Source organism: Elephas maximus, chromosome 14, assembly GCF_024166365.1.
Source record: "Elephas maximus indicus isolate mEleMax1 chromosome 14, mEleMax1 primary haplotype, whole genome shotgun sequence".
NCBI classification, from domain to species: Eukaryota; Metazoa; Chordata; class Mammalia; order Proboscidea; family Elephantidae; genus Elephas; species Elephas maximus.
In genome coordinates this window covers 65,332,135-65,358,094 of record NC_064832.1, presented here as the reverse complement: position 1 = coordinate 65,358,094, position 25,960 = coordinate 65,332,135, and the positions used below count along the sequence as shown (strand labels likewise).

The following is a 25,960-nucleotide window of genomic DNA, read 5'->3' as shown; positions in this document are numbered from 1 at the left end:
AAAGCCCTTAGACCTCTATGTATGAGCTGAAACAATAAAACTCTCAGAAGAAAACACACGGGTAAATCTTCATGACTTTGGACTTGTCAAAGGATTCTTAGATATGACACCAAAAGTACAAGCAACAAAATAAAAAAAATAAATAAACTGGATTTCATCAACATTAAAAACTTTTGTGCTTCAAAGGATACCATTAAGAAAATGAAATGACAACCCACAAAATGGGAGAAAATGTTTGTAAATCACATATCTGATAAGGGACTTTTATCTAGAACATTTAAAGAACTCTTACAAATCAGTAACACAAAGACAAATAACTCAATTATGAAATGGTCAAAGGATCTGAACAGGTATTTCTGTACAGATAAATGAATGGCCAATAAACACATTAAAAAATGTTCAACATCATTAGTCAACAGGGAGATGCGAATCAAAACCACAATGAGATACAACTTCACACCCACTAGGATAACTAGAATAAAAAATTCAGATAATGACATAGAGTGTTGGCGAGGATATGGAGAAACTGGAACCTTCATACACTGCTGCACTGCGGAAATGTCAAACGGTACGGTCACTTTGGGCAACAGTCTGGTAGTTCCTCAAATGATAATAGTAGAGTTCCCGTATGACCCAGCAATTTTATTCCTAAGTACATACCCAACAAAAATTAAACCATATGTCTACACAGAAACTTGTATACAAATGTTTATAGCATCATCATTCATAAATGTCAAAAGATGGAAACAACTTAATGTCTATCAACTGATGAATGAAAGAACAAAATGTGGTATACCCATATAATGAAATATTATTTGGTCACCAAAAAAAAAGAATGAAGTACTGACACATACTACAACATGGATGAACCTTGGAGACATTATGTTAAGTAAAAGAAGCCAGTCACACAAGACCATGTAGTATACAATTCCATTCATATGAAAGTTCAGAGACAGAAAGTAGATTAGCGGTTGCTCAGGGCTGAGAGTAGAATAGCAGGTAGGGGAGTAGTAGCTAAAGGGTACAGGGTTTCTTTCTGAGGTGATGAAGATGTCCTAAAATTTTCTGTGGTTACAGTTGCACAAAGTGGCACAATGATTAAATGCTTAGCTGCTAACTGAAAGGTCTGTGGTTCAAACTCACCCTGGTGATTTCCTCCCATAAAGATTACAGCCTAGAAAACCCTATAAGGCAATTCTACTGTCATATTCGGTTGGTGTAAATCGAATCGACTGGAGGCACAAAACAACAACAAAGTTGCACAAATCTGTGAATATCCTAAAAACCACTGAAATGTCCACTAATGGGTAAATTGTATGGTATGTGAATTATATTTCAATAAAGCTGTTTAAATACTAGTATAGAGAAACAGGCAAAATTGATTTTAGTACTGTATTTAACCCAATATATTCAGATATTATCATTTAAAAATCTAATCAATATAAAAACTATTCATTAGATAATTTACTTTTTTTTTTTTAAAAATACTAAGTTTTTGAAATCCAGTGTGTATTGTATGCTTGCAGCACCTCTCAGTTTCATCAAACCATATTTTAGTGCTCAACAGGCACATGTGGCTTGTGGCTACCATATCAGACCACACAAGTCTAGATCAAACATGATTTGTGGAAATGAGATTGGAAGGGATAAAGAAGCACAGAAGGTCATGGAGCTGTAGCAAGAGATGGAAGCACAAAAGGGAATGAGGATGGGAGTTTCACTGTCAAAAAGGCTAATCACTGTTTTTCAATGTAAAAATTGCTTCTAGGTTAGATGTTCTGAGTTGAGAACTGCTTATACTATTACACCAAAAGACATAATACTAAAATCATTAGTTTAACATTCTCTTCCCTCAGGGACTGTTATAGTACGTAAAAAAGACAATTTATGAACTTCATTCCTTTCTGATCAAAGAAAAATGCTATAAATGAATATTTATTAAAAACTAATATATAAAACAAAAGGCAAAATTATAGTCTAAAAACAGTTTAATACTGAGAACATTTTAAGTTTCATTAACTCCCTGTTTCTGTTTAGCCTTTGATCCAGGTAATTATAAAAGACTTACTTTGTTCCCTTAGTATTTTTTCTTTTCCTTCTAAATTTTATTTGTTGTTGTTGAGAATATACACAGCAAAACGTATGTCAATTCAACAGTTTCTACCTGTACAATTTAAGGACTGTCTTAGTCACCTAGTGCTGCTATAACACAAATACCATCAATGGATAGCTTCAACAAAGAGAAATTTATTCTCTCACAGTCTAGTAGGCTAGAAGTCCGAATTCAGGGAGTCAGCGCTGGGGGAAGGCTTTTTCTGTCAGCTCTGGAGCAAGGTCCCTGTCATCAATCTTTCCCTGGACTAGGAACTTCTCTGCGAGGAACCCTGGATCCAAAGGACACGTTCTGCTCCCGGTGCTTCTTTCTTGGTGCTGTGAGGTTCCCAATTCTGCTTATTTCCCTTTCCTTTTATCTCTTGTAAGATAAAAGGTGGTGCAGACCACACCCCAGGGAAATTCCCTTTATACTGGCTCAGGGATGTGACCTGAGCAAGGGTGTTATATCCCACCCTAATCCTCTTTAACCACAGGCAGAGATTATGATTTATAATAAACAGGAAAATCACAAAATGGAGGACAATCACAAAATGGCCTAACAAAGCTGACACACATTCCTGGGGGACACAATTCAATCCATGACAGGGACACTGATTACATTCCTTGAGTTGTGCAACCATTCACACCCTCCTTTTCTGAGCTCTTCTTCGTTTATCAACATAAACTCTAAGGTTCCTCTCTAATTTTTTGAGTTGCTGCTGTCAATTTGATCCCATATAGATAGTTCTTAAAAGAGCATAATGCTCAAGGTAGACCTTTTTACTAGTTAAGCTTAACTATTGTTCATTTTTAATATTTCATTGTGTTTTAGGTAAAAGTTCACAGAGCAAATTAGTTCCCCATTCAAAAAATTACACACAAAGTGTTCCATGACATTGGTTGCGATTTCCACAGTGTGTCAACACCCTCCCCATTTCCACCCTGGGTTCTCTGGTTCCTTTTGTCTGGTTTTCAAACCTCTTCCTGACTTCTCATCTTTACTCCCGGACAAATGTTGCCGTCTTGGTTTCCGGTAATTGGTTTTTTAATTGTTCTGTGGAACACGTTCTTTTCAGGTGTTACTGTTTATATTACAGGCCTGTCTATTGCCTAGAGCCCTGGTGGCACAGTAGTTAAGAGCTTGGCTGCTAACCAAAAGGTCAGTGGTTCTAATTTACCAGGTGCTCTTGGAAACCCTATGGTACAGTTCTACTCTGTCCTATAGGCTCGCTATGAATCAGAATCAGCTTTACAGCAATGGCTTTGGTCTACTGCTTGGCTGGAAGGTGGTTCACAGGAATGGTTGCAGTTTCAAGTCAGAGAGGTGACACATGGCCATGCTCTTGGGGGTTCATCCAGTCTCTACCAGACCAGTAAGTTTGGTCTTTTTTTAGAAATTTGATTTTGTGTTCTATATTTTTCTCCTGCTCTGTACAGGACCCTCTATTGTGATCCCAGTCAGAGTAGTCGGTAATAGCATCCAGGCACCATTCGATTCTTCCAGTCTTGGGGTCTGTCGGCTGTGTGCATGTAGTCCACTAGTCCTTTGGGCTAAATGCTCTCTTGAGTCTTTGCTTTCTTCACTTGCCTTTACTCCAGACAGGATGACCACTAGTTGTATCTTATTGTTTGGTTTTAAGATGACTTCAGCTGACATTTTTGGTTTAAGGTTTAAAGATTATCTCAGGGCAATAATTTCAGGGGTTCATCTACCCTCCATGGCTCCACAAAGTCTAGAGTCCATGAGAATTTAAAATTCTGTTCTATATTTTCCCCGTTTTGGTCAGGATTCTTCTATGGAATCTTTGATTGAAATGTTCAGTAATGGTAGCCAGGCTCCATGCAGTTCTTTTGGTCTTACAGCAAAGGAGACAGTTGTTCATGGGGGCAATGAGCAACGCATTCCATATCCTCCTCCTATTCCTGACTCTCCTTTTTCCTCTGTTGCTCCAGGTGAATAGAGGCCAATTTTTGAGCCTTGGATGGCTGCTTGCAAGCTTTCAAGACCCCAGGCACTACACAATGAAGTAGGAGGTAGAACAGAAGCACCAAACACGCTATTGAGCCAAAAACAAAAAACAACAACAAAAAAACACTAAACCCATTGCCGTCAAGTCAATTCCAACTCATAGTGACGCTACAGGACAGAGTAGAACTGCTCCACATAGTTTTCAAAGAATGCCTGGTGGATTCAAACTGCCAACCTTCTGGTTAGCAGCCGTAGCTCTTAGCCACTATACCACCAGGGTTTCTGTTATTAGGCCAATTAACTGGTATGTCCCATGAAACTATAACTCTAAACCTTCAAGTAAGGAACCAAATCCCATGAGGTCTTTGGTTGTACATAAGCAGCCTCAGCAGTTACTCTTTTTTTTGTCATCGTAAATATATCTATCACACAACTTCTGCCAATTTAACTTCTTCTAGGTATACAGCTTACTGACAGAAATTACAATAATTGGCTGCACAACCCTACCCTTAATCAATACAATTTTTCCATCACTATTTAATCCTCCTTTCCCTCCTCCCTCCTGTCCCTGGTAACCACTAATAAACTATGATCTCTACAAATTTGCTGTTCCTTGTCTTTCTATATAAATGAGGTCATACAATGTATGTTCTTTTGCGGCTGGCGTATTTCGTTAAGCATGTCTTCAGGCGCCATCCATACTATCCCCTTAGGATTTAATTAAGTTATATGGTGTTATTTGCTTTATTTGTTGAAAGGAATTGTCACAATATGAAGACAAGTCTCTGTCCCAAATTTGAAATGCGTTTTATCTATTATCTCATATTTTATCACCTTGGTATATTTTTAAATTGTTATTTAGTTCAACGAATTGAAAATAAATTAACGTTTTAACCTGTAACTCTAATATGTTCTAGCTACTGCAAAAAATCATTAATGAATTATGATTCAATCCTTTTTACAGTAATTATTACATCAATTGATTCTGATCAGCATTTCAGCTCAAATTGGTGAGATAAGGAACTAAATATACGGAAAAAGTCAACTTAAAAGTGAATATATGACTAGTTTTAAACCACTTGAATTCACAGGAATCATAATCTGCTTTCTTGGTAAATTTAAGGGATAGTAGAGATTCTTTATCTACTTACTATATTTTATTATTGTCTCTACGTTTTTTCAAAATGAAAATGTTTTATCTCCCCTAAGGGTAAAAGTAGAACACTCTTGTTCTAATGAAATAAAGGCAAAACTGAAATAAAATGCTAATTAAATAAAAACTAAAACAACACAGTAGAGGTTTATAAAGATGTAAGGAAAGCGCCCTATAATGTAATTCTTCCATGAAACTTCTGGTAACAGTATAACATAGGGATATGACTCTTTCTGCACATATGGAAATTTAAAAAATCATCGAATATTTAGGGTTGGTAAGAAACAACAACAATGCATGCTGTGGATGCAGACGTATCATCTCTTTTAGTAGCTGTAAAGTAACTCACTGTACAAAGGAACCCACCATAATTCATTTACACAACTATCTCTTGATGGACAGTAAGGCTATTTCTATATTTTTGCTATTACAAACAATTTTGAGATTAAAAAAAAAAAAGTACCAAAACAGAGTGGGTATGCTCTAGAGTCAGACTGTCAGGGTTCAAAAAGAAATTCTGTCAGTTTTAAGCTAACAAAATCTGAATCTCTCTCTGTGCTCAACTTCTCTGGCTGTAGAAATCAGGTACTGGTGGTACCAACGGTAGTAAAATAGTGAGGATTAAAAGAGTTAATTAAAATGTAGAGCATTTACAGCACCGGTGATTTACATACACACCCACACACAGACGGAGCGCTGGTGGCACAATGGTTAAGAGCTTGGCTGCAAAGCAAACTGTCGGCAGTTTGAATCCACCGGCCACTCCTTGGAAACCCTACGGGGCAGTTCTACTCTGTCCTATAGGGTCGGTTTGAGTTGGTATCGACTAGATGGCAATGGATGTATATGTATACGTATATGTACATATTTGTGTGTGTGTGTATATATATACCCACACATGCATATTAATATATCTTTGCACTCCCTGTACTGTGATTTCCTTAGAATGTTTAATGATTGGGTCAAAACACATTTGCATTATAAATTTTCAGATAGTCCTTTTGAATGCTGTACAAATTTAAATTCTCATGGACTAGAATGAATGCTAAGGATAGAAATTTTTATTTTATTTCTTTCCCTATGTATCCCAATGCCTTGAATAATATTTTGCACAAAGGAGGTACTCAGTAATTACCTAGGGAATGAATCAACTTTATATAAGACCTCCTGTTTCCTCACACCCTAGCCAACAACCCTGGGGCATCATCAATTTTTAACTGTTTTACTAACTTTATAGATAAGCAATAGAATTTTGTTTAAAATTTATTTATTTGTGAGGTTACATACTATCTCATGTTTGTCAGATATCTGCATTTTTTCCTTAATGAACTGATGTTTATGCCCTTTTCCCCACACATTTTAAATCTTACCTACATGGTTAATTCTACCCTATATTTAATTTTTTAAAAAATGTCAAGGCCCTCTATAATCTCACCTGAACTAATTTTAATTCCCACTAATGCCTATTCTACTTAATGTTCCACATCAGTCTGAAGAAGACAGGTTTTTTCATCACCAGTTAGTCCAACTTAAAGGCTTTCTTCGAGTTCCAATTCCTCCTTTCCTGACCATACTGGGCCTTCATGGATCTCTAGTCCTCTGACTAATATAAGCTAACACACAGTACAACACTAAATTATATATTTATAGATGTTTCTTGATACTCTTTCGTGTGTTAACTTTTTCTCCCCGCAAACAGATGCAACTTACTTGAATACAGGGGTCTTACATATCCCTTGGTGGTGCCTAACAACAGAACTGAATGCAGTGACACTTAATAAATATTTCCTAATTGGTTGTGTTGCAGTGAATTTTGTCCAAATGAACGCACTGCTAGAAACCATATTTCAAGTTTGCAGAGGCTCAATATTAAAGTTCACCTAATGGTAAGTATTTAAGCACTGAAGTAACAATTAAAAAGTGTACAAAGTTAATAAGGGAGAAAAAGACAAATGTCACAAATGCCAATTCACACTTCTATATTTTCAATCGTCTCAATCTAAATGCAGCATATTGCTTTCAGGAGCGATTTGGTGTTACAGGTAGGTTCTGTTTAGAAAGTTGGGATATGAGAAGTGGGAAGGAAGGAGCGGAGTTTGGTTTAGCTGAAATTCAAAGCAATACAAATGAACTGCTTAATTACAGCTGAGTTTATGTCTCCTCGACCACAATGCACACAGAATGAAAAGAAATCCTTTCCAAGTTCTCTATAAAGAGTAACTATGGATACAGTGAGGGAAAACGACTCTTGCTTAAGGTTATTTTTTGTATAGAATGTACTGAAGTTCTCAAGAAAGCAATGTTTTTACAAGTTATCTGTTGTGACGCTAAAGTAGGTACAACACACAATACTTCTTTGTAACTATATTAATTGCCATGTAATTTTTATCTGTACCAAGATTAAGTTTAATACGAAACTAGAAACTAATACCAGAGAATAGTTTTGTATCTAAATATTAAACCAAAATTTCATCTGTTACTTGATAAAGTTATTTCCCCAAAGGTTATTTCTTGGCTATCGGCAGTTCTGAACTCCAAATAAAGATTACTTCCCTTGGATCTGCCAATGGCAGCCAGTGCCTCATTATTTCACATACAATTTCTTAACAGTCTAATCCAGGCAACGTGGACATGGCAGAGTTCTATTTAGAGCTGACTGATGTCAAGGAAAAATGGGGGACTGATGCTCTATACTAAGTCCTTCAATTGTGATATGGTTCTCTCGTGCTGTCAAAATTCAAAAAATAAAAAATAAACAAGTATATGTGAGGCATGCTAATTAGTTAGTTGCTATGAAACAACCTTTGGTTTTTTGATCTTCTTCACTTTTAGCAGGGCAGTTACAGCTGTATTAACATGGCAAGAAAAATGGTTTAATAAAAAGGCAGATGTACCAAAATGATTCCAGCTTTAGAAAGCTTCAGGTTGGGTCTGGCACCACCTGCTCTGGGGGCAATTACTGAGGACTAAATAATGGTCTCATGCTGGTTATCTGTTGTTATATGAGAAGTTTCCTATAGATTTAAACTTCCAAATTGATCACGAATGAAATAACAGTAATTTTTTGAAGCATTATTCCTAAAACCAACCCAAATGAAAGAAAGCACAGACCTTCTTCAAGGATAAAAATGAGAACTGATATACATGAGGATAAAAGAGAGGAAAACATATTTTCATTACATAAAAAAGTTTTTATTTTTTATGTAATGAAAATATGAGTTTATGTCTCCTCGACCACATTTATTTTTTCCTTTATTATGAAGCTCAGTCTACTGTGAAAAGTTTCAACTTAAAGTTCTTTTTAAAACTAGACGGAAACTAAAACAAAAGGTCTACAGAGCATGCAGTAAATCTTGCAATCTGAAAAGCTTTAAAACCTTTAGAAAAGTTCCACATTCATACCTGCCAAAACAAATAGAAAAGCCCACACTAAGGCCACTTAGTGTCTGGGTGTCACCCATTCAGTATTGCAGATTAAAGAGGATAACCAAAACATGTAACCAGAAAATCTTGTTTGCTATTTTCAAAACAGTCATGACTAAAACAAAAACATTACTTCAGATTTTCAAGTTCAGTCAAGTCAGGAAGAACTCATTTTATTTTAATCTACTTTAATTGTATAAGCCCTTTTAACTTTCCTTAACTGTGCCCCAGAGAGAGTTTAACACAATACGTAGTTCCTATCTCCATTGCAACTTCAAAATGTGAGTTACCTTATTTTCTAATTATAATGTGTTCAAGAGATATTTGGGGGAGTTATTTTTTAAACTAGAAAAACTAATTATGCTACCACTTTGTAGGAAATTGGCATCAGAGCATATGTCTTAAGGAACTGATTGCTATCAAAGAAAGTGAAGCTTGAAACTGGTTTCATGTGCAAGGGGTGTCTCTACTAATTATTTCAGGAAGTCTCACTAAAATTTTAAAACAAAATGGTTTTAAACTAAACTTCAAATTGTGCCTAGTGACAGTTCTTGGAATCCTGGCTTTTCTTCTAAAGTCAACTATGCAATTTACTTTAAGAACATATTAACTGATAGAATAAATTAACATTTACTGAACATCTACTGTATTTTTACACAACTATCACACACCTGTGTTTGTTTGCCAACCACGCCCTTCCCCTGTGAGGTATTTTTGTAACTGTGCTATGCTAATTATTTTTTCTACAGTAATATGTAAACAAAAAAAAATCGGTATAGCTGCACTTATAGAAAATACCTCGCTGGGGAAGGGCACAGTTGGCAAAGAAATGTAGAAGGCACATGTTATCTGCATAAAAACATGGCTGCTAACCAAAAGGTCGGCAGTTCAAACCCACCAGCCGCTCCTTGGAAACCCTATGGGGCAGTTCTACTTTGTCCTATAGGGTCACTATGAGTTGGAACTGACTCGATGGCAACAGGTTTGGGTTTCTGATGCCAAGCACTGTGTGATGAACTTCACATTCATTTTCTCATTTTAACTTCAGAATATTCCTTGGATAGCAATAAATAACTCATAAAATTTTTCAGTAGCTATTTTATCTAATGTATTAACAGCAATACAGTACTCAAAATCAGAAGGTTTAAAAACTAAGGCTTTTGATAACCATTAAAAAATGATCTTTTTGAAAAATATCTGATGACATAAAAAAATATTCAAGATATATTGTGAGTGGCCATCTAAGATACTCCACTGGCCCCACCCAGTCTAGAGCAAGGGTGAATGAAGAAAACCAAACACCCAAGGGAAAGATTAGTCCAAAGGCCAATGGACCACAATTACCATTGCCTCCACCAGGCTGGGTCCAGCACAGGTAGACGATGCCCAGCTACCACCACCGAATTCTAGAAGAACTCCTCTGACAGGGGTCAAAATAGAGGGTCCTGAACAGAGCTGGAGAGAAATGTAGAACAAAATTCTGACAGAGACTGTTGAAACCCCGAGAGTATGGCCCCTGGACACCCTTTTAACTCAGTACTGAAGTAACTCCTGAGGTTCACCCTTCAGCCAAAGATTAGACAGGCCCATAAAACAAAACGAGATTAAAGGAGCACACTAGCCAGAGGCAAGGACGCGAAGGCAGGAAGGGATAGGAAAGTTGGTAAGAGCGAACCCAAGGTCAAGAAGGGGAGACAGTTGACAAGTCGTGGGGTTGGCAACCAATGTCACAGAACAATATGTGTATTAATTGTTTAATGAGTAACTAATGTGCTCTGCAAACCTTCATCTTGAAATATAATAAAAAAAATCCAGGATGTAATTCTAAGATAATAAACTACTAAACTACGTAACAATACCCTAAACATGTTAAAAAAATACATGTACCTGTATAAATTTTTGAATGGTTATCTTTGGGTGGTAAGATTATCAGTAGTTTTCTTAGTTTTTTAATTTTTAAATCAGAAACTCCCGTCCAATTAAATGTTACACTAAAAATGTCTAAATGCTTGTAAAATACATAAGGTTTTGAATCAAATTTAATATGAATGGAATATATTATATAAAAAAAATTATAGTAGTTGGGAAATAAGTTTCTTTGAAATTTTAATATATTTTGGTATAAGCTTATACATAACGAAAACTGTATTATACAAGCATTTCATTTGCTGCTCTGTGTTGTTTTAGAATTCACCTTAAGTTTCTACTGCTTTGATTTGAAATGTGAAGGATTAAATATAGATTCTCTGAAAGGCCATACTGATTTCATGTTAAATTATACATAAAGGGAGCATAAACCCATTTGCCCTCTTTATAATATTAAGAATGAAAAATGTGGATTCTGCAAACTATAGAAATGCATCAGATTCTGAAACAAGTATCTTCTGTGTCTCCGATCAATGTTGTGCATGCAGTAGGCACTCAATAAAAGTCACTGAATGAATGGATGAAGGAATGTATACATGAAATAAGATGCCCTCTTTGGATATCTAGACTTTCCCCTCTCTGAGTTTAGATGACCTGAGAAGCACTTCCTCAAAATAACCCTCTGGTTCACCATAAGAAGAATGCCTGGCACCAGATGGCAAGAGATATTAATAGCTCGCCCATTAGGCATTCATTCAAGGCACACAGATAGCCTGGTGATAGAATCTTCAGAAATATTTGAACAGTTAGATTATTCAGAATATGAATCAGTTGTGGGTCCCCAAATCTTCACTCTGTATATTAAGAAACCAACTTCTGTTTTTGGAAATTCTTCAAAAGTAGAAAGGTAACAGCAATAATTGCTTTCAATTCTAGAAGAACTCAGTGTTTGGGGCTAAAGAAAGCAAGTTTAAAACAGCAAAATTCTTTTTTTTTTTCTTTTCTTTCTTGTGACAAAGATTCTTTTGGAGAGAATCCAGGTGTTACAATAGAGAAGAAAATGGACATCTTCCTTCACACTTTATTTTTTCAGTATTTTATCTATCATTTACTAATAATACAGAAGTCTCATACCCATAAAACTATGTTACTAACCTTCCCTAGGTAAGTAACACCATGCTAAAAAACAGAGATACGTATGCTAAAAATTACAAAATATCCCAGTGACCTTTGGAGGGACTGCAAGAAGCCTGGAAACGGGATGGGGCTACAGCTAATTTCTTATGTAATATGGAATTTAGACATACATGCATCTTCACCAGAGAGAATTAACCACTCCAGCTAAAACTGATACTTTTTAGTCATTTATCCTTGATCTCAATTTGGGAGATATTTAGTCTAGCCAGGAAGAGATACAAGTTCGAAGCATTCTTTTGCTACCTCCCATAAAATGTTCACATTCCATATCCTACTTAGTATCAGAGTTTAGATCTGATTTTTTTTTCTAACTTAGTAAGTCTCTAAAAATCTAAATCAATTAATACAAAAATAAGATAAACAGTTTCGAATTTTCAAATACTCTGATGAAGAAATGTCTTACTAGCAGGTATCTTGCTCTGTAAAGGGGACCTGGTGGTGCAGTGGTCAAGTGCCTGGTTTCAAACCCACCAGCTACCCACTGGTACGGACATGGTAGTCTGCTTACATGAAGATTTACAGCTTTGAAAACACTGTGGAGCAGTTCTACTCTGTCAGACACAGTTGCTATGAGTTGGAATCCACTTGAAGGCAACGGATTTGGTTTTTTGGATCCTGAACTGTGCTGGGTAGAGACAGTGGTGAATAAATAACAACGTGGGGTTGGTGACCTTGAGGAACTTTCCAACTAGCTGGGGAAATTACATGGGAAACTACAGCTAATGAGATAAGATAAATGCTCTATTGTGTGGTATGCAGAAAACAGACTGTTTACAGATAAAAAGATACACCTACTCTCATATTGGGTAGAGAGATAAATGCGGCTGGAGAAGTGGGGCCTCTTATGGAGGGGCTTAGAAATCTGGGAAAAACATTTGGATTTGGTCTGTTAGCAAATAAGGCAGTCAGAGTTTCTGCAAAAAGCATAATGTTAAAGAAAGATTGGCATAGCAACTATATGTAGGGGAAAAGGAGTTACAAAAAAGAATCAGCTAAGCCAACCAGAAAACTGATTAATATACGTATAATTTTCTGTTAGTGTACTTTAAGCAGTGTCTCACTAGATAACTAGCAGATCTTCCAAAAATTTCAATTACTATACATGCTTTCTCTCTCTGTAAAGTGTATGTCAATGAATACGGGCAGGTGAATAAAAAAAAAGAGATAAAGAAAATAAGGAAGCCTAATTAATTAATTTTAATCTGAAAATTGTTGATACACAAGTCTTTGTAACTCCTCTTTAAAAAGGTGAATAAAATTAAAATGGCTTTATTAGCACTGAATCTAATTCTAGGAAAATTCTAATGTACACCTCTGCCAAAATGATCATTAAACTCATTTTAAAAAACATGAAATGCATGATTCTTACTGTGTTTTATTTTGTAATGAATATTTATGCATACCAAGAATAAAGTAAATTCACTTCGTCGCTCAACTCTGCACATTATCAAAAAGCACAATGTAATTACACTTAGCTTGAGTAGATAAGTAAAACAAATATATATTGATTTTTACCTTTGCTTTAGTCGTCTTTTGGCTGTTGTGGGAACATTAGCTCCATAGCCATAGGAAAAAAGAATCCTTTCAGCCTCATCTTCATTTTCAACTGGAAAATATAAAAGTGTATGTGATATGAAATCTTTTTTCTTCTTAAAAAGCATGGCAGAAGTGAAAATAAAAGAGGTCATAATAATGAATTAGGGAGCATAAGAACATTAAAAAGGATTTAATGCGTAATCTCAAACAGTCCATTTGTAAGTAGACGCATACTTCTTAAAGCATGTGCTTGCCTGGATTTGCTCCATTTATTTTTAAAAGGTGTAAGGGATTGCATCGTATGGCACATTGAGTTTTCCTGTCATAAAGCATAACAATACAAATGTATTTATTCTCAACGATTCAAAGGCTTTTTGCATGCAATGTATGTTATGCAATTGAACAAATAATGATACCATATCAATTCACTACTTCCCTTCTTGATAAAAGAAGTGACTAATAATGATGTTGAGAAAACACACAGCAGAACGTACACTAATCCAACAGTTTCTGTATGTACAATTCAGCGACACTGATTACATTCTTCCAATTGTGCAACCATTTTCCCCCTCTTTTTCTGAGTTGTTTCTCTCCCATTAACAGACTCACTGCCCGCTACGGTTCCTTTCTAATCTTTTGAGTTGCTGTTATCAGTTTAATCCCATATAGATAATTCTCAAAAAAAGAACACAATGCTCAAGGCAGACATTCTTTACTAGTTAAGCTAAACAATTGTTTGGTTTTAAGAAGGCTTCAGGGGATGCTTTCAGTTTAAGGTTTAAGGGTAAAGATGATCTCAGGGCAATACTTACGAGGTTCATCCAGCCTCCATTACACCTTAACATAAAGAAAACAAAAATACTCACAACTGGACCAATACGCAACATCATGATAAACAGAGAAAAGACTGAAGTTGTTAAGGGTTTCATTTTTACTTGGATCCACAATCAACACCCATGGAAGCTGCAGTCAAGAAATCAAACCTCTTTAAAGTGTTAAAGACCTCTTTAAAGTGTTAAAAAGCAAAGATGTCACCTTGAAGACTAAGCTGCATCTGACCCAAGCCATCGTGTTTTCATATGCAGGCAAAAGCTGGACAACGAATAAGGAAGACCAAAGAAGAATTGGTGCCTTTGAATTCTGGTGTTGGTGAAGAATACTGAATATACTATGGACTGGAAGAAGTACAGCCAGAACACTCCTTAGAAGTGAGGATGGTGAGACTTTTGTCTCTCGAATTTTGGACATGTTATCAGGAGGAAACAATCTCTGGAGAAGGGCATTATGTTTGGTAAAGCAGAAGGTCAGCAAAAAAGAGGAAGACCCTCAGTGAGATGGACTGATACAGTTGCTGCAACAATGGCCTCAAACATAGCAATGATTGTGAAGACCGTGCAGGACCAGGCAGTGTTTCGTTCTCTTGTACACAGGGTCGCTGGGAGTTGGAAACACCTTGATGGCACTTAACCATGACAACAACAGTTAGGCAGAAGAGACAACAAAAGTGATGGAGAAGAATCAAAGGCAGGTGATTCAAACAGCAAGAAAACAAAGTTTTGAGAAGTGGGACAAATGCCTAGCAGAGGTTACCAGTAGGAGGAGGATGAATCGCAAGCAAGTCACTGAATTTGACAACTAGAAATCCAATTTTCTTTTATATTCAGTTTATTTAGCTTTTAGTCAATACTTTTGTACTTTTTAGCAATTGATGAGATCTTTGAGAACGAAACTCCTCAAATATCCAAGTACACTTATTTGATTACAAAAAGGGATTTGAGTGTAAACAGGATACTATAATTTGCCATGGTCATACTTTACTAAATGAAGCCCAATCATCTTCATGTCAGCTGAAATTATCTCAATTAGCTCATAAACCTTTGACAAGTTATACTCATTGAAGCAGTATAAAAAATGTTTTGCATTCACATTATGGAAATTTTTGGCCAATCAATAATACTCATTTAAAAAAAGGTAGTAATATTCTCAATTTCCAGTGTGAACTGATAGAGAATAGTTTCTTGATCTTCTAAGTACAAGTAAATGTATTTCATTCTAAGATGGTTTTAAGATTCTTCATACGGCATTGTAGAAAAAATAATTTCTATATTCTTCCAGGAAACCCTGGTAGCACAGTGGTTAAGTGCTATACCTGTTAACCAAAAGGTTTGCAGTTCGAATCTACCAGGTGCTCTTTGGAAAGATTTTATTTATATTTACATACATGGAAGAGATGAATCAACTGTGTTGCTGTTGTTGTGTGTCGCCAAGTTGATTCCGACTCATAGCAACCCTATATGACAGTGTAAAACTGCCCCATAGGGTTTCCTAGGCTGTAATCTTGACAGGAGCAGATCACCAGGTCTCTTCTCCAGCAGAGCCACTACTAGGTTCGAATTGCCAAGCGCTTATCTACTGTGACACCAGGCCTCCTTGAATGAACTGTACAAATAACCAAAACCTGGATTCTAAATTAATTTGCTATATTTGCTTATCACACATGTATCCATGCCTGTATTCACCCACAAATTTATCTCAGTTTTTTCAGTGCTTTTCAAAATAAGTTGCAGACATCCGTATACTTTGCTTCTAAAACAGTTCAATATATAAATCATCAACTATAGTTCAATATTTATTTATGGTTCTTTTATAAAAATAAAATTTACACACGGTTAATGGCATAAATTTTAGCTTCAGCATTCAATGAGTTTGTGAGAAATATATACCCATGTGTAATCTAAACCTTATCAAGATACAAAACATTACCATCACCCCAGAAAGTTTCCTCATGCCTCTTTTCCCAGTTAATTCTTAGTTCCAACTATCCTTAGAGGTAACTACTATTTTCACCAAAGACTGGTTTTATTTCTTTTAGAGCTTTATATAAATTGAATCATAAAGTATGATATTTTTCAGGTAAGGCTTCTTACACTAAGCATAAGGCTTTTCAGTGAATCTGTGTTTTTTTAAAATCTTTATTTAGTATTCCACTGTATAAGAAGCCCTGGTGGTGCAGTGGTTAAACACTTGTCTACTAGCTGAAAGGTTGGCAGTTCAAACCTACCAACTGTTCCATGGGAGAAAGATGTGGCAGTATGCTTCCATAAAGGTCATAACCTTGGAAACCCTATTAAAAAAAAAAAAAAAAAAAAAAGTCTATTCTGCCCCATAGGGTCACTGTGAGTTGGATTCGACTAGACAGCAATAGGTTTATTTTGTTTTGTTTTGATTCCACTGTATGAACGTGTGATGGTTTAACCATTTTCATGCTGACAGGTAACTGGGTTGTTGCCAGTTTTTTTACTATTATGATTAAAGCTGCTATGAACATTTTAGAAGAAGTCTTTATGTATGCGGTCTTTTCGTATGCGGTCTTTTCTTTTGGGTATACGACTAGGAATGAATAGCTGGGTCACTGGATAGGTTGTTTGGTTTTATTACAAACTGCCAGCTAGTTCCACATTCTCACCAACACTTGGTATAGTCAGTTTTTCTAATTCTAGCCATTCTTACAGGTATGTAGTGGCATCTCATTGGGTTTTTAATTTGCATTTCCCTCATGACCAATAATGTTGAGTACTTTTTCATGCGCTTATTGGCCATTCATACATTCTTCTTGTGAACTGTCTCTTCAAACTTTTTGCCATGTTTCAAATTGGATTTTCTTTTTATCACTGAGTTGTACGAGTTCTTTATCCTGGAGTACTAGTTTCTTATTGCTGCTGTAAAAAGTTACTACAAACTTAGTAGTGTCTTAAAGCAGCTCAAATTTATCATCTTACAGTTCTGGAGGTCAGAAGTCCAGAATCAGTCTCACTGAGCTAAACGTCAAGATGTTGGCAAGGCTGGTTCCTTCTGTAGGCTCTAGGGGGGGAAGAATCCATTTCCTTGCTTTTTTTAGCTTCCATACGGTTGCTATGAGTTGGAATTGACTCAAGGGCACACAACAACAACAACACAGATTGCCTGCATTCATCGGCTTGGGGCCCTCTCCTCCATCTTCAAAGCCAGCAGTGTACCATCTTTAAACCATCTTTAAATCCTCTGACATCATCCCATTATCTTCCTTCTTATAATGTCTCTTGTGATTTACATTGGGCCCAACTGATAATCTGGATATTCTCAAAATCCTTAGCTTAATTCTTTCTGCAAAATCTCTTTTGCTATGTTAGGTAAAATATTCACAGGTTCCAGAGATTAGGACATGGACATCTTTGGGAGGTAATTTTTCAGTCTACTACATCTGGATATCCCTTCTTTGTCTAATCTGTTTCATTGATATTTTCTCCCAGGATTTTCTAATTTTGGGTTCCATTCCTTTATCAGATAAAAGATTGTAATTATTTCCTCCTAGTCTGTGGCTTGGCTATTCATTTCTTAATGGTGTCTTCTGAGGAGCAGAAGTGCTCCATAGGGTTTTCAATGGCTGCTCTTTCAGAAGTAGACTGCCAGGCCTTTCTTTTGAGGTACATTTTGGGGGACTTGAACTATCATCTTTAGGTTAGGAGTCAAGTGCATTAACAATTTCCACCACCCGGGGACTACTGTAATGACCTTAAAAAAAAATATATCCTGCTAAATTCACTTAGCAATTGTAGCAGTTGTTTTGTAATCTACAAATACAATTTTACTCTTCGTTTCTGATCTTTGTATCTTTTTGTTTGTCTTTTCACTGGCTAAGGGCTCAAATGGTTCATAGAAATGGTTAAAACAGAAAACTTGCCTTTTCTCTACTTAAAAAGGGAAAACATTCAATATTTCACCATTAAAAATAATACTAGCTGTAGGTTTTTTGTAGATATCTTTTGCCAGACTGGAAACCCTAGTGGCATAGTGGTTAAGAGCTATCGCTGCTAACCAAAAGGTCAGCAGTTTGAATCTACCAGGTGCTCCTTGGAAACCCTACAGAGTTGCTATGAGTTGGAACTGACTCGACGGCAATGTGTTTAGTTTTTTGTTTTTTTGACAGATTGAGAAAGTTCCCTTCTATTCCTACTTTGCTTAGAGCATTTGTCAGGTCTGGTATCAGGGTAATGCCTGCCTCATCAAACAAGGTGTGAAGTGATTCCCCTGATGTTATTGTAGAGAGTTTGTGTAAGACTGGTGTTATTTTTTTCCTTAATGATGAATTCATCATTAAAACTCTCTAGGCTTCGAGTTCCTCTGTGAGAAGATTTTTGATAACGAATTCAATTTCTTTAATAGATAGAGTTATTCAGATTTTCTGTTTCATATCAGTTTTGTTCAAAGGAAGTATGTTCAAAGGAAGTCATCCATTTTAAATTTCTAAATTTACTGGCATTAAGTTTTTCATAATATTCCCTTAATGGCCTCTTACGAGTCTGCAGTATCTGTACTGACATACCTTTTTGCATTCCTGATATTGGTAATTTGTACTTTTATCTAGTTAGGAGTTTATTACTTTTTTCGCTTTTCTCAAAGAACCAACTTTTAGTATTGCTAGCTTTCTCTATTATTTGTCAAGTTATCTATTTCACTGATCTCTGCTCTTATATTCATTATTTCAGTTTTTCTACTTCGAGTTTACTTTGCTCTTTTTTTACAGCATTTTAGGTAGCACAAGGGATCACTGATTTTATACCTTTCTTCTGCTCTAATATAAGCACTGAAAGCTGTACAACTCCTTCTAAACACTGCTTTAGCTGTTTGTACGTGACAAATTTTAGTATGTTGTAATTTTCATATCATTCTGGCAGAAATATTTTCTTATCTTGTACTCTGCTTTTTTTGCTCATTTCCTATCTTTTGAAGAAAAATTTTTAAAGAGATCATAATTTATCAACTTTTAGCTACAGAGCTCCACTTTATCTTTTTAGTCAGTGCTCTAGGTATTACAATACACATCCTTAATTTTTCAGTCTTTTTAGTATTAACATTGTACTGTTTCATATAAAATATAAGAATTTTGAGTCTTGAGTCTTCTTAACTATAAAAATGGTAAGTTGCTCCATTTATTCAGGTATTTTTTATATCTTTCAATACATTTCATAATTTTGTACCTAAAGGGTCTTGTACATTTTTCATTAGCTTTATTCCTACATACCTTATATTGTATATTACTGTTATAAATAATATACTTATTTTTAAAACAGGAGTTTTTGTTTGTTGGTGGTATTTGGAAATGCAACTGACTTAACTTGATCATGATCTTAAACATTCTTTTAATTCTATTTTGCCTAATATGTTCTTTTGGGTTTTCTATATAGATAATCAAATCATCTCCACATAATAAATGTTTGTTAATTTTGATTTCTTATTTTCTTCTTTTTCCTTTTCTCTTATTGTGCCAGCTTCGTTTTGTCTCTAACTTTAAAAGAATACTTTAACATTTCACCAGTAACTGTGATGTCTGCTACGGTACATTATTTTTTTTCAACAGTCATAAATAACAGCAGCATTCTTCTAAAATTGGGAATAAACTTCAATTGAACTTGAATGTGAATCTAGACAAAGTTATTCTAATTATTTTGGCCTTGTTTTCCTATAAGGATAATTTTTTTTTTCTGATTAATATAAGAAAAATTTTACTTCAATCCAATCACTCTATGTCCCATTTCCAAGGCCAATGCCTGATAACTGCAATGGAATCCAAATGTATATTCAATTTCTTCACTGTAGTCAGAGTAATCTTTACAGAATAGAGATTTGCTCATATCGTGCCTGTTATGGATTGAATTGTGTCCCCCAAAAATGTGTTTAACTTGGCTAGGTCGTGATTCTCAGTATTGTGTGATTGTCCACCATTTCGTCATCTGATGTGATTTTCCTATGTGCTGTAAATTCTACCTCTATAATGTTAATGACATGGGATTTTTAGTGGCAGTTATATCAATGAGGCAGGACTCAATCTATAGGATTAGGTTGTGTCTTAAGCCAATCTCCTTTGAGATATAAAAGAAAGAAGCAAGCAGAGAGAGAGGGGACCTCATACCACCAAGAAAGCAGCACTGGGAGCAGAGTACATCCTTTGGACCTGGGGTTCCTGTGTGGAGACACTCGTATACCAGGGCAAGACTGATGACAAGGACCTTCCTCCAGAGCCGACAAGAGAGAAAAAGCCTTCCCCTGGATCTGACACCCTGAATTCGGACTTCTAGCCTACTAGACTGTGAGAGGAAAACCCTGGTGGCATAGTGGTTAAGTGCTACGGCTGTTAACCAAAAGGTCGGCAGTTCAGATCTAGCAGGTACTCCTTGGGAACTCTATGGGGCAGTTTTACTCTGTCCTATAGGGTCACTATGAGTCAGAATCAACTTGACGGCAATAGGTTAGGTTTGGTTAGACTGTGAGAGAATAAACTTGTTTATTGATGCTATCCGTTTACGGTATTTCTGTTGCAGCAGCACTAGATAGCTAGGACAATGCTCTTGCTTTAAGGTCTTGCTATTGTATTTACTAAGACACATAAAGTAAAAGTCCTTAGTACGGAAAATTCCTTTTTAAGAATAGGCTCTTGTGCATCTTTCTACCTTTTCATATTCTGCCATTTCCCATCAGATGTTATTATTTTGTAAGTTTCATATTTTTTCTTATTTCTGTAACTTTTGCATATGTCCCACTATCTATAATGCACTTTTACACCCAACACAGTATATTCAGTGAATTTCTATTCATTCTGCAGGACTCAGTTTAAGTGTCATCTCCCCTCTTAGATATTCCCTACCTGCAAGGTAGAATTAATGCATGTTCTTGTCTGTATTTCCAGAGAGTACTGTCTGTCTCTCGTTTATAGCACCTCTCCCGGTAGACTAGACTAGTAATACCCACAAGGCTAGGACTATTTGCATGACTCCATGGACCATGTAAACAGTAATTGTTGAATGAGTAAATTAGGTAAAAAAGATAAAATCTATCCTATATGGCCTACTTTTTCTTTGCTCCCAATTGCTGGAATTAAGATTAAATTTTTAAATAAAAATACTCTTTAGAAAGTGATTATCAATTATATTTTACTGAAATCTATAAAAGCAGTTTTAGCAATAATACCAGATTTGAAGTGCCAGTAAAGAAAAGCACACATTTGTGAGAGACTTACTTTCTGCAGTTTGCATTATTATCTCATCAAGCTCTTTTTCCAGTTTCTCATAAATATCTAGCCTTGCCTGATGCTCAGAGTTCTGTGCTTGAAGTTCAGTAATGCGTTTTTCAGAAGAGGCTTGGAGACTATAAAATTCTTTAGTTAAAACCTAATAGTGGAAGAAAAAAATTTAAGAAAGCAGAATTAAATAAGTTAGCGGTTAAGACAAAAACATGACACCAAAAAAGTATTTTAGGCCTTTTTCTCCTTTTTAATAAATTAAAGATTAAGAGAAAGTAGCTTAATTGAGATGACTAATGAGGAAGTAAAATACATTTATTTCTAATGTAAATAATGCAGTTGTTTCTAACTAGAAATTATGAAGCACCTTATGTAAGCTTAATAAAAAATAAATTTATAACTTAAAAATAGTTCTAAGAGTAAGATTAGCATTGTCACTGCTGTTGCAGGTGCTATCAAGTCCTACTCACAGCAACCCTATGTACAAAAGAACGAAATACTGCCCATTCCTGCACCATCCTCACAATTCTTGCTATGTGTGATTAGCACTGGCTTGTTGGAATTAAAAAGATGCAATAATGCTAAACTTATCCAGAGGTTATTTATTTGGCAATCTTAGCTGAGAAAGGTTTACAAGCAGTCTAAATGTAACAACGCTGTGTGTGAGAACTATATACTCATAATGAGTCCCTCAGTTTTCTATCACTGCTTATTTAACCTATAACAAGCCCTGGTGGTACACTGGTTAAAGTGCTTGGCTGCTAACCACAAGGTTGGTGGTTTGAACCCACCAGCCACTCGGTGGGAGAAAGATGTGGCAGTCTGCTTCTGTAAACATTTACTGCCGTGGAAACCCTATGGGGCAGCTCTACTCTGTCCTATAGGGTCGTCGTGAGTCGGAATTGACTCGATGGCAAGGGGTTTGGTTTGGTTTCTACCATGGTTTTAAAATTTTTGATATCCTGGCCAGCCACAAATTCAAACCAACAAATCAAAAGATAACTATGCAGGGCCCTTGGTCAGTATGAAAAATGTCTTTGTAGAGAGAGGGTGAAAATTTTTCTTAAAAAAAAAAAAAGAGGAGATGTAAAGAAGCATGGAAATTGTGGCATTTTGCATAAGCAAAAAAAAAAAAAATCCTACATTCTTAATAATATCTTATTAAAGGAATCACTAAGATGACAATAATGAATTGACTAAAAAGAGAGACACTTCTAATAACAAAGGAATGTTTTAATGTCTAGGGTAAATTCTAATTATCAAAAATGTTCAAGTACTAGTACAGACCAAATTATGGAGCGGTGCTACACTTGCCTCCTAATACAGCGTAAGTAATGCACTACTTCCTGAGAAACAACGGAATATTACTTCAGAGCCAGAAAGATTTTGTCTTCAATCCTGGCTTCACACTTAGAAGCTGTGATCTCAGGCAATTACTTACTCTTCCTAGGCCTACCTCAAAACATCGTTGGAAGGATTAAGTGAGATGATAAATTCATAGCACTTAGCAGGGTGCCTGGAATATAGTAAGTATTGAAAAACAGTACTACTACTATAAGAAAAACAATTATGAAAGCTTTTGTATTAAATAGCTCATAAAAATAGAGCTCACTAATTATCCTGAGTTCTCTACAATTAAACAATTTTGAAGACAACTTATTTTCTCTAATGATACAAATGTCACCTTAACAAAGGTATGTGATTGTATGCTTTCTGTGATGCCGAAAAGATAAAGACCTGTTTATAGTTCTTAATTCACTCTATATCCTTCAATTAATTCCATCAAAAGAACCCCAATAGTAAATAAGACATTATCCCCTCTCTTCCCTTAAATAAATTCCTTCAGAGCATAAATAAAGAAAAGCATGGGAATAATACTTATAGGATGATTTCTAGTGTCCCTCATCAGGTCAGAAAAGCCAAAATGAACAAAGTAAAAATCACAAATTCATGTTTTAGCATTATTTCTGCTTTATTCATGCAGACTGAGAAGGTGTCTTCTAGAAAAGTATTAATTCATTCCAACAAAATCACTGCTCAGTGAAACAATCTGGGCTTTCATGGAGCTCAGTATATGCGAAGTAACTCAGTAGCAATTATGTGCCTGATGATACTTTTGAGTTCCCTGCCAAACGAGAGGATGAGTAAGGAGAGTGTTAAATGACTATTCCATAACATAACGGATACTTTTCATCTATACCCCACTCCCCTTAACAAAAACACCACAGAAAGAAAACCTGCAGGAACAGATGTAAAAAGATAATCAGGGTGCTAAAGAAGGGATCTCATGAAATATTTTAAGAAGAGATTTTAAGAGAGGTATTAAATTGAAAAACACAATTTAAAATTCTCCATAACTTGGAGGAAACTTTTAATTTGGGGTATCTCCCCACACATCTAGTGTCCCATGATGAGGAACTCCCTTTTATTATACGTTTGTATGAGTGGCTGCTATGGCTAAATTTATTACTGTTTCTGAAAAGCCAAGGAAGAACTTGGTTATTGGATTTATGGAGAACCTTTACTGTTCTTTTAGGAAAAACCAACATAAGAACACTTGAGTTGAAAAATGAAGGCATGAAATAGGTCAATTACTTGAAGTGCTAAATATCTACATGTGGCTAGTGGCTACTAAACTGGACAGTCAGTATACATATTACAGCATTCCCATCATTGCAGAAAGCTCTGTTCAAAGCCCTGAACTGTTAGCTTCTTGAAGACAGCAACTGTTTCTTGTTCAAAGTTGTGTGCCTAATCAGGCCGAGTACAGTGCTCATTGCGTATCAGATGCCTGGTTAGAAATTACCGAAAACCATCAATTCAATTACCTATACGTCAGATTCTGGCTAGGTCCTGGAATATGGCAATCATTTCAAAAAGGCCCATTTTATGGCACTGTGGAACTTTTAGACTAGTGAGGAGAATGAACAAAATAAAAACCACCCATAACTGTACTATGCAGAAATAAATTTCGATATTTTCATCTATTTCTTTCAAATCTTTCTTACTGTGTATATTTATGGTTTTATTGAACACATAACCCATAGTCAAGATCATGCTAAAGACATTCTTGTATCCTTCATTTAATGATTTTAATGAGCATTTCTCCCAAATCTAAAATATTCTAGAACATGATTGCATGAATGTAGCAAATTGCATACTTTATAACATACTGAGAACTGTCTAATTATCTTCTATTGGACTTCTGAGTTACTTCCAATATTTTACTATAATACATAATGCTGTGATGTACATCATTAATATAAACCTTTATCAGCATCATCTATTATTTCTTCACATAAAATTCACTTAAAAAAAGCAGTGGATCAATTTTTTATGGCTTTTATTACTGATTACCATACTGCCCACCACAGTGGCTGTTCCATTTTTTAACTGCATGCAGTTTCCCGTTTAGGGGTACTCCTGCCAGCGTGTTAAAGACAGACAAAAAGACCTACGTAAAGGTAAAAAAATTTACATTTCTTTAATTATTAGTAAAAATAGGTATTTTCACCCATTATTAGCAATCTGCATTTCTTTTGGAAATGGTCTACTATTTCTTTCCACTTATTTATCCAGAAGAGGAAGGAATGTTTTCTTGATAAAAGATTTTTTTAAATTAAGGACACAGACCCTTTGCTATACATATACAAGTATTACTTTGTAGTTTTCATTCTAGTGTTATTCAGGCTTTTTAAACACATGGAAAGTGTTCCTCTTAAAAAATTTTCCATATGATTTCTTTCCTTGCTTTAACCAACAGAAAGGCCATCTCCAAACTAACGAACTATAAAATTTCATCTGTATTTACTTCTAGGAGTTTCATGGTCTCATTTTTAAAATTCAGCTTAGTAATTCATCTGAATTTTACTTTGTTATATGGTGTGAAGTATGGACCCAAATATTTTTTCTAAATATTGATGAGATTATCACAGCACCATTTATTGTCCTAGCCATTATTTCCCACTAATTTGAAATATGATCTTTACCATGAGTAAATTCTTAAAATATATGTGAATCTGTTTTCTGGGCTTTGTATTTTGTACTAATGTTCTTTTACTTTGTGTTTTAAATATTCTTGACTCAGAATACATTTAAAAATGGGATATATATATATATTTCCTCTCAATTAAAAAAATTCTTTTTTTAAAATATTGACTATTATTATATACTTTTCCTTTCAGTTGTACTATAGAATTATACTTTGTTGGGTTACGTACAACCAGCATGCTTGCATTTGATTAAAGTGAACACATAATACTATCTGATGATAATTGAAAATGTGTAAGACTGAATATTCCTGTCCAGAAAGATGGAGTTCCTTTCTTTATATACTTCAGTAAATTTCTTGATATAGGCTTTGCACTATTCTTATTAAAAATATTCCAGGTAATAGTATATTTTGGGTTGCTACTGTGACAGTGGAAGCCCTGGTGGTACCGTGGTTAAGAGCTTGGCTGCTAACCAAAAGGTCGGCAGTTCGAATCCACCAGCTGCTCCTTGGAAACCCTTTGGGGCAGTTCTACTCTTCTATTGGGTCGCTATGAATCGGAATCAACTCAAAGCAAAGGGTTTGTTTTTTTTGGTTTGTATTGTGACTGAACTTTTTCCATTTTTTTAATAATTCCAGTGTTTTTTGGTATGCATTTTTCTGAAATCCGTAGTT

The 25,960-nt window shown here is 35.4% G+C and overlaps 1 protein-coding gene across 2 annotated transcripts in view; it reads right to left on the bottom strand.

Annotated features, from left to right (window-relative positions):
• The window catches only part of PIBF1 (progesterone immunomodulatory binding factor 1), a 237,629-nt gene that overhangs the window by 107,706 nt on the left and 103,963 nt on the right, over positions 1 to 25,960 (bottom strand). For both annotated transcript variants that reach the window (XM_049853427.1, XM_049853428.1), the window contains exons 12-13: positions 21,292 to 21,442; positions 13,218 to 13,308 (exon numbers count right to left, since the gene is read on the bottom strand). In XM_049853427.1, the coding sequence (XP_049709384.1) occupies positions 13,218 to 13,308; positions 21,292 to 21,442 (242 nt within the window). The remainder of the gene's footprint in view (positions 1 to 13,217; positions 13,309 to 21,291; positions 21,443 to 25,960) is intronic.